General features: G+C 70.6%; 3 protein-coding genes across 3 annotated transcripts in view; 1 reads left to right on the top strand and 2 right to left on the bottom strand.

The window, feature by feature from the left end:
* Positions 1–313: 313 nt before the first annotated feature.
* Positions 314–2,182, bottom strand: LOC121358946 (lens fiber major intrinsic protein). Its single transcript, XM_041477540.1, has 4 exons — positions 1,664–2,182; positions 1,071–1,235; positions 892–972; positions 314–541 (listed from the first exon to the last, which is right to left on the bottom strand). Exons 1-4 carry the CDS (start codon positions 2,021–2,023, stop codon positions 329–331), a joined length of 819 nt encoding a protein of 272 aa, XP_041333474.1. The 5' UTR covers positions 2,024–2,182; the 3' UTR covers positions 314–328.
* Positions 2,183–2,464: 282 nt separating this feature from the next.
* LOC121358947 (aquaporin-2-like) lies at positions 2,465–5,308 on the bottom strand. Its single transcript, XM_041477541.1, has 5 exons — positions 4,867–5,308; positions 3,839–4,159; positions 3,618–3,770; positions 3,449–3,545; positions 2,465–3,120 (listed from the first exon to the last, which is right to left on the bottom strand). The coding sequence occupies exons 1-5, from the start codon at positions 4,879–4,881 to the stop codon at positions 2,951–2,953; spliced, it is 756 nt and encodes a 251-aa protein (XP_041333475.1). The 5' UTR covers positions 4,882–5,308; the 3' UTR covers positions 2,465–2,950.
* A 1,994-nt stretch (positions 5,309–7,302) lies between these two features.
* The window catches only part of RBMS2 (RNA binding motif single stranded interacting protein 2), a gene marked incomplete at its 3' end in the record, with an annotated part of 2,935 nt that continues 1,530 nt past the window's right edge, over positions 7,303–8,707 (top strand). Inside the window, exon 1 of the mRNA XM_041477543.1 lies at positions 7,303–8,553. Coding sequence (XP_041333477.1) covers positions 8,488–8,553 — 66 coding nt within the window. The remainder of the gene's footprint in view (positions 8,554–8,707) is intronic.

The raw sequence follows: 8,707 nt of genomic DNA, 5'->3' as shown, positions 1-8,707 counted from the left end.
GCGGCTCTGAGGGGTGGAAGACGGGAGGGACTCATTGCGGGGAAGGGACGCGGTGGTGGCGTTGCCCTTTTAAGAACGGCGCTGGCTGGGCGGGGCCTGCCCCGGGCGCGGGAACGGGCGGCACCTCCCGCCACCCGCCGGGCGGGCTCCGGTGTCCCCCCCATCCTCGGTCCCTCCCGGTTCCCGGCGCCGGGCACGGCCGCGAGCGGTTACCAAAATAAAAGAGCAGGTTTAATTCACCGAACACAGAAGTCCCGCCGCGGCGGGGCGGGGCGGCCCCGGCCCGGTACGGGCGACCCCCGGGCAGCCCGGTAGCCGNCGGGCCCCGTTACAGCCCCTGCGTCTTCAGCTCCAGCGGCTCTGCCGGCGGCTCGGGCGGCGGCTCGGCGGCGGCGACGGCGGCGGTGACGGCGGTGGGGGCGGGCGGCTCTCCCTTGAGGGCGGCCAGGCGCTCGGCCAGGCTGCGGGGCCGCGGGCACAGCGCGAACTCGTAGAGCACCGCGCCCAGCGCCGCGCCCAGCAGCGGGCCCGCCCAGTACACCTGCGGGGGGGCGGCGTGGGCACCGGCACCGGGGGACCCCCGGCCCCCCGCCCTCCGGGGCACGGCACCCACCCCGCTGATGCCCGGGCACCGGCCCAGTCGGGGCCTCCCGGTAAGCGGGGGACGGCCGCGTGTCCCCATCCCCGGGATATCGGGGGGCAGGACCCGTCTCCCGCTCCCCGGGATGTCGGGGGGTACCCAGCACCTTGGGGTGCTGCTGTCACCGGGGTGACACCGGCAGCCGCCCGCCTTCAGCGGGGACACAGCGGCTGCGGCAGGACAGGGATAAGCAGGGAGGGACTGGGGGGGCCCGGGGCGGGTTTGGGGGTCCCCGTCCCCCCCCCACTTACCCAGTGGTTGGCAAAGTTGCGGGTGATGACGGCGGGGGCGAAGGAGCGAGCGGGGTTCATGCTGGCGCCCGTGTAGTGGATCTGCGGGGGGATGGAGCAGTGGGGGGCTGGACAGCTGCCCCCCAGCCCCTTCCCAGCCCCCGCGCTCCCAGCACGGGGGTCTCCGCGGCCGCCCTTACCCCGAAGAGGTGGCCGAGGGCGAGGGAGAAGCCGACGGGCACGGCGGCCATGGCCGGGCGCCCGTCTTGACGGTCGTCGAAGCTGGCGAAGACGCAGAGGACGAACTGGGCGGTCAGGAGCAGCTCCACCACCGTGCCCTGGCCCGGGCCCACGCCGGGGTGCAGCTGCGCGGGGAGAGGTTCCCGCATTCTCCCTCAGCACCCCAAATCCTCCTTCGTTATCCTTCCACACCCCAGAATCCCACTGTACTACAAACTCTTCCTCATCCTCAAATTCCTCCAGGATGCCCAGCCCCCATTGCTGACCCACATCAATCCAAACCCCAAAACATCTTCTGGACCCACCCTGATCCATCATCAGACCCCTCAAACACCGCTGAACCCCTCATCCCCCCACTGCAACCCCGTGGTACCCCAAAACACCTCCTGGACCCCCCAATTACCCCAAAACACCTCCTGGATCCCCCCAACTCCCCCAAACCTCTTCGAACCCCTCATCCCCCCATTTCAGCCCCATGGTACCCCAAACCACCTCCTGGACCCCCCCCAGCCCTGCAGACACCCCCCAGCCCCCCGATCCCCCCGGTGCTCACCGCGCTGAGGCCGAGGGTGCCACGGACGGGGCCGGGGGTCACCCCGTAGAGCACCCCGGCTCCGGCCAGCATGCCCAACACCTGGGCCAGCAGGTAGCCCAGGGCACGGGGCAGGGAGAGCTGCGAGGCCATCAGGAAGGCCAGCGTGATGGCCGGGTTGACGTGACCCCCGCTGACATGGCCCAGAGCCTGCACCAGGGTGGTCTGGGCCAACCCGAAGGCCAAGGCGGCCCCCACAACGCTGGGGGGGCCCGGGGCCCAGCGCAGGGAAGCCCCCAGCCCCAGCAGGGCATAGAGGAGGCTGCCCAGGAACTCGGCCAGGACGGCCCTCCAGAAGGCGGACGAGCGCAGCTCCCGCATGGCCTGGCCCCGCTGCCCTCCACGGCCCCGCTCCCCTCCCCGGGGGCCGCCCGTGCCCACCTTTATAAGGCCCCCCCGGGCCGGCCCCGGGGGTGGGATCCCACCTCCGCCACCCCCCGTTAACCGCTTCGCTGCCCGGGGCACGGGACAGGTGACACGCGGCGAGGAACCCCCCCTAGCCGAGCCCCCCCGGGCACCTCCCGATAGTGGGGGACCCCCCAGAGCTGCGCCGCCCCCATCCCTGGGGTTTCCTGGGGAGGGGGGGGCTGTGACCCATTGGTGCCCTCAGTTGGGTTTAGGGGACCCCACTGACACACCTCCCACCCCCTCCCAAATGTTTTGGGGACACTTTGGGGCAACCCCCGCTGGGAGCCGCCCCCATCCCGCGGGAGGGGCGCGGGGTGGGCCCCGCTGGGGGCCGCGGGGTGCCCCCCCCCCGGTGCTGTTGTCTGCGGGAGGGTTTATTCAGCCCGGCTTAGCGGGCGCTGAGTCCCCGGCCGGGGGGATTAGGGCTCGGCCCGGCCATTGGCGCCCGCCGGAATCTGCCGGGGCTGCAGAGGCCACCACAAAGGGCTTTGCTGCGCTCAGCTCCCCGGCACGGGACGGGCTGACGGGGGTCCCGGCCCCCGCCCTCGCCGGGGGGCCGCGGGGAGGGCGCACCCGCCCGCAGCCCCGGTGTGGCAGTGCCGCCGCACACCGAGGGCGCGGGGAGGTGGTCGAGACCCCCCCAGTCCCTTCACAGCATCGCTCTGCACCCACCTGCGACGCCAACACACCTTTAATCCCCGCCACGGGGGAGAGGACAGTAAAAGGGGAGGGGGCATGAAGCCCCCCATGCTGTGGGTGCCCCACGGAAGGTGCTGGAGGCGGCGAGGATCCGGTGTCAGGGTGTGGAGGATCGGGGGGCTGCGGTGGAGCGGGGGGGGCTCAGGCAGTGCCCTGCTCGGCTGGGGGGGCCACCGAGGAGGGGGACAGGCTGGGGGTCTCCACCAGAGCCACGTCCCGGCAGGCGAGGCAGGCGCTCAGCTTCTCCCGGGATGCTCCGGGAGCCAGGATGAACTCGTAGGAGAGCCCGGCCAGCACCGCGCCCAGCACCGCCCACCCCAGGTGTGGGGACTGAGCAGAGGAACCTGCCCCAGGGGTGAGGGCAGCCATGGGGAGGGGGTGTCACTTGTTTGGGGTAGGGGGCCAATCCCGATGGGATGGGGCCTCTCCCAAGGATGGCAATAGGGGGGACACATCGGTCCTGTGATGGTGACACCATGAGGAGGACCCTGGGGGACACAATTGGTGTTGACCTGTCCCAGTGGGATCCACCCAAGAGAAGACCAGGAACCGCTATCCTGGGGTGGGGATGGGACCACAGCGGTCACACGCTGCAGCCGGGGGACCCCCCCTTACTTGGGGACTCTTAGGGAGCCCAAGGGTGCCCCCAACTCACCCACTGATCATCCCAGACACCGGTGACGATGGCCGGCCCCAGCGAGCGCGCGGGGTTCATGCTGCCCCCCGAGAACGGCCCCTGTGGGACACGGGGGGTCAGGGGTGATGGGGTGGGGACCCCCTGGGTGGGTGGGACACGGGGGGTCCTTACTGCAGCCAGGGCCCCGGCGGCCACGGCGCTGCCCAGGGCCAGCCCGGCCTGCGGGGCCGCGTGCTCAGCGGCGGCGAAGGCGGCCAGCGCCAGCTGGAAGGTGGCGAATGTCTCCCAGGCCAGCGCTGTCCCCGCTGTCCCCACCGCGCTCACCTGCAGCAGGGAGGGACACCTGTGCAGTGCCAGGGGATGGGGACAGGGACAGGGACGGGGGCACTCACCCTGGTGACCAGGCCGGTGTCGTCCTGCAGCGCTGCACGGGCAGCAGCAGAGGCCAGCGTGGCCCCCGCGCACTGGGCCAGGACCCCCGCGGCCCCGCGCAGGGCGCTCAGCTTGCGGGTGCACAGCAGGGCCAGCGTCAGCGCGGGGTTGGCCTGGGGCCCCCCGAGGGTGCAGACGAGCCCCCCGGCCACCAACCCCCCTGCCAGGGCCGGTGCCAGCGGCTCCGGGGCTGCCGAAGCCCCCAGGACCACTCCCACGAAGATGAGGGTCGCCGCCAGCTCCGCCAGAACCTCCCGCCAGAAGCGGCCGCTGCGCAGCTCCTGGGGGGACAACGGGGCCGGGGGTCACCCCACGGGCACTGCCAGGAGTGGGTGGCACAGAGAGGGGATGACATGGGGGCTGGGGGGCTTTGGGGATGGGGTATCTCAGGGGTGGGGTGCCCAGGGATGGGGTGCCATGGCAACAGGATGCCCCAATGGTTGGGTATCAGGGTGAGGGGGGACTTTCATGAGGGGACACCCCCCCAGCACCTGGGTACCACAGTGGGGGGGGTCCCTTGGTGATGGGTACACTGGTGATGGGGTGCCCTGGTAACAGGATGCCCCAGTTTTTGGGATGGGGCACCTCAGGAATGGGACCCCTCAGCACCTGGGCACTGCACTGGGGGGTTACTGGGGCATTGGGGTGCCATGGAAACAGGATGCCCCAGGTACCATGGGGATGGGGTACCTCAGGGATGGGACCCCCCAGTCCCTGGGCACTGTGGTGACAGGATGCCCTGGCAATGGGGCCACAGGGCGTCACAGGGACAAAGAGGGGGACAGCAGCCATGACAGGGCCAGGAGCACGGTGAGGGGCACACAGAGACCCCTGTGCCAGGGCGATGGGCTGGGCACTGAAGTGACAGGCTTGGGGAGTCCCCATGAGTTAGGGGCTGCTCACCCACCCGCCCCTCCCGGCAGGGAGGGACTCTGGGGCAGTGGTTTTGGGGGGGCTGGGGGGATCGGGGCCGCTCACAGGATCTTACCTCCCTGATGGCCATGGTGCAGCTGTGGGAGAGGGCAGCGCAGAGCACTCCCGGGGTGGGGGCACCTCCTACCCCCTGGCACTGCCACCTCTGTCCCTGTCCCTGTCACCCCCCCGTTTTCCTGTCACCCACCAGCACTGCCACCCCCTTGGCACAAGGTACACTTGAGGTGCTGAGGGTGGGGCAGGATTTTGGGAAGGGGCTGCTGGGGTCCTTGGCCTGGAGCATCCCTGGGTGCCATGGCAATCCCCGGGACCCTTTGGGGTGTTGCCAGGACAACCAGAGATGAAAGGCTGGGATGAAAGGCTGGGGGGGATGAGGGGGGGTTGAACACCTGGGATGAGCACAGGGACCCTCAGGGAGGGGCTGAGGGGGTCACAGGGGACAGGGTGACACACCTGGGATGAGCACAGGGACAGGGTCCTGGGGGGTGTCACACAGGGGACAGGGTGACACACCTGGGATGAGCACAGGGACAGGGTCCTGGGGGGTGTCACGCAGGGGACAGGGTGACACACCTGGGATGAGCACAGGGACAGGGGAGCGGGTGGGGGTCACAGGGGACAGGGTGACACATCCGGTATGAGCACAGGGACATGGTCCTGGGGGCACCAAGGGGGTCACGGGACAGGGTGACACACCTGAGATGAACATGGGGCTGTGCCCTGGCAGGGGGGTGGCAATGCCACACACCAGTGGTGACAGGGTCCCCGGTGGGGCAACAGGAGGGGTGGCACACACGGATTGTGATGGGCACAGGGCTGTCCCTGGCAGGGGGACCAGGATGGGTCACACACCTGGGACAAGAATTAGGGCTGTCCCTGGGAGGTCACCTGGGGGTCACACACCTGGGACAAGAACTGGGGACAGGGGTATCCCTGGGGGTCACACAGTCGGGACAAGAATTGGGGATAGGGCTGTCCCTGGGGGGATCACACGCCTGGGATAAGAACTGGGGACAGGGGTATCCCTGGGGGTCACACAGTCGGGACAAGAATTGGGGATAGGGCTGTCCCTGGGGGGATCACACGCCTGGGATAAGAACTGGGGACAGGGGTATCCCTGGGGGTCACACACCTGGGACAAGAACTGGGGACAGGGCTGTCCTGGGGGGGGGTCACACACCTGACACAAACCAGGGGACAGGGCTGTCCCAGGGGGGTCACACACCTGGGACAAGAACTGGGGACAGGGCTGCCCCTGGTGGGGGTCACACCCCCGGGACAAGCTCGGGGCCGGGGCTGACCCCACCGTGCCGATCCCCGTGGGGGCGGTAAGAGGGATCGGGTGGGGGGGGAACGGCCCCGGTGCCCCCCCGGGCCGCGGCTCTGCCGGCTCAGCAGCGGCCCCGCACGTGGGGTGAGTCAGCCCTGGCTCAGCACGGGGGGGCCCCGGCGCTGCTGAGCCCGGCAAAGCCAGAACAATCCGCGGCCACAAAGGGCTGGGCCAGCGCCGGGACACGCGGGGGGTTCTGGGGGGACAATGGGGAGGGAAGATGGGGGGAGGAACAACTGGGGGGCACTCAAAGGGGGACATGTGGGGAACACCCCAGCGGAGACACTGTGGGGACAACTTGGGGACACTGTGATGGGACATGTGGCCAGTCACGGGGGGGACACAGAGAGGGGACATTCGGGGGGACACCGAGCGGGACAAGGGGTGAAATGGAGGGGGTCCCCCAGACCCTGAGCCCCCTCCCCACCGTGCCATCCCTGTCCCCCTGACTGAGCTCGTGCCAGGGTGGGCACAGCAGGCCTGGGACCCCCGTTCAGCCCCTGGGGTTCTGTCACCTCACAGACCCTCTGGGGACCCCCAGAGGGGTCCCCAAGCCCCCCAGTCTTGTCTTGTAGACCCCACCCAGGTGCCCTATGATCCCCCCCAATGTGCCCTACAGACCCTCCAGCTGCCCCACAAGCCCCCCAGTGGCTCCCAGGCCCGTTCCACAGCTCAGGTGCCCCCAAGATGCCCCACAGAGCCCCCCCAGGTGTCCTATGACCCCCCACAATCCTGCCCATAGACCCCCTCAGGCACCCCCAGTGCCCCTTTCTGCCCCACAGACTCCCCCAAAGTGCCCCCAGCACCCCCAATCCTACCTTATGTACCCCAAGATCCCCCAACCTGCCCCAAAGTCCCCCCTCAGGATCCCCCAGTCCTGCCCTACAGACACTCAGGTGGCCTCAGGATGCCCCAGAGACCCCCAGGTGCCCCCAGAACCCTCCCGTCCTACTCTACAGAACACCCGGTACCCCTCAATCCTGCCCTGCAGGCCCCCAGAGCCCGCTAGGAGCCCCAATCTCGCCCCACAGACCCCTCAGGTGCCCCCCAAATTCCCCCTTTCCCGACTCTAAGATGGCGGCCCCCAGCGCCTCCTCAGAAAGGGGCGGGGCCTGTCGTAGTCACGTGACGGAGGAAAGGCGCCAATATGGCGGCGGGCGGGGTGTGGTGTCCGACCACGTGACTAGCGCCTCCAAAATGGCCGCGCCCACGGTGCGGGCGGGGAGGCGGGGCCAAGGGGTAATGGCGGCGGTGGGCGTGGCTTCACTTAAAGGAGCCGCGCCGTACCGGAGTGGGGGAGTCCGTGATGGCCCCTCGGTGCGGAGGGGGGGACGGGGATTCGTGAGAGCGACCCCCCCACTCCCGGTTGAGGCCGCTGAGGCAGAGGATGGGTGCGGGATCCCCCCCGCTGTGTCCCCCCGTGTGGCCCCGGTGTTGCCCCGGTGTTGCCCCGGTGTCCCGGGTGGTCTGGGGGCGTCTCACGGGGGAGACCTCATTTGTGGGAGGGGGGTGAGACCCCCGGGGGGTTCGTGGCTGTCGTGGGGCTGACGGCGGTCACTGGGGAGGGGGGGTGACACCGCGGGGCGGCGAGGGGCAGCACCGGGAGGGGGCAGGGGAGGACGGGGAACACCGGGGCAGAACGGGCAGGACTGGGGGTGACAACGGGGGAGAACGGGCAGCACCGGGGGAGAACGGACAGCACCGGGGGCGACACTGGAGGAGAACGGGCAGCACCGGGGGGGTGACACGGGGGAGAACGGGCAGCACCGGGGGTGACACTGCAGAAGAGGCAGCACCGGGGGTGACACCGGGGGGAGAACGGGCAGGACCGGGGGGGTTACACCGGGGCGTAACGGGCAGCACCGGGGGAACACGGGCAGGACCGCGGGTGACACCGGGGGGTGACGGGCAGGACCGGGGGAGAACGGGCAGGACCGGGGGAGAACGGGCAGGACCGCGGGTGACACCGGGGGTGACACCGGAGGGTAACGGGCAGGACCGGGGGCGACACCGGGGGAGAACGGGCAGCACCGGGGGGTGACACTGCAGAAGGGGCAGCACCGGGGGTGACACCGGGAGAGAAGGGGCAGCACGGGGGGGTGACACCGGGGAAGAACGGGCAGCACCGGGGGTGACACCGGGAGAGAAGGGGCAGCACCGGGGGGTGACACTGCAGAAGGGGCAGCAGCGGGGGTGACACCGCGGGAGAACGGGCAGCAGCGGGGCAGCGCGGGCAGCCCCGGGCGGGGACCGGCGCTAGGACCCGGCGCGGCGGGGCCCGCCCGGATTCCAGGCTGGCTCCCGGTGTGACGTCACGCCCGGTCCCGGCCCCTCGCGCTCGGGAAAATGCTGCTCTCGGTGCCGCCGCGCTCGGGGCTCCCCGCCTTCGCCTACAACAAGGGCGGCAAGAAGGTACCGGCGCCGGTGGGCCCGGCCCGGCGGGGCACGGTGGGCCCGGCCCGGCGGGAACGAGCGGGGGCGGGTCCGGGGCCGTCCCGGCGGGACAGGCCCGGGGGGGGGCGGGGAATGGGGGTCTGGGAAGGGGGGGACACCCCCTGAGAGTCAC

Source organism: Pyrgilauda ruficollis, unplaced genomic scaffold (genome assembly GCF_017590135.1).
Source record: "Pyrgilauda ruficollis isolate IOZ18807 unplaced genomic scaffold, ASM1759013v1 scaffold403, whole genome shotgun sequence".
Lineage (NCBI taxonomy): Eukaryota > Metazoa > Chordata > Aves > Passeriformes > Passeridae > Pyrgilauda > Pyrgilauda ruficollis.
The sequence above is the reverse complement of the archived record's forward strand: the minus strand, read 5'-3'. Positions and strand labels throughout refer to the sequence as shown.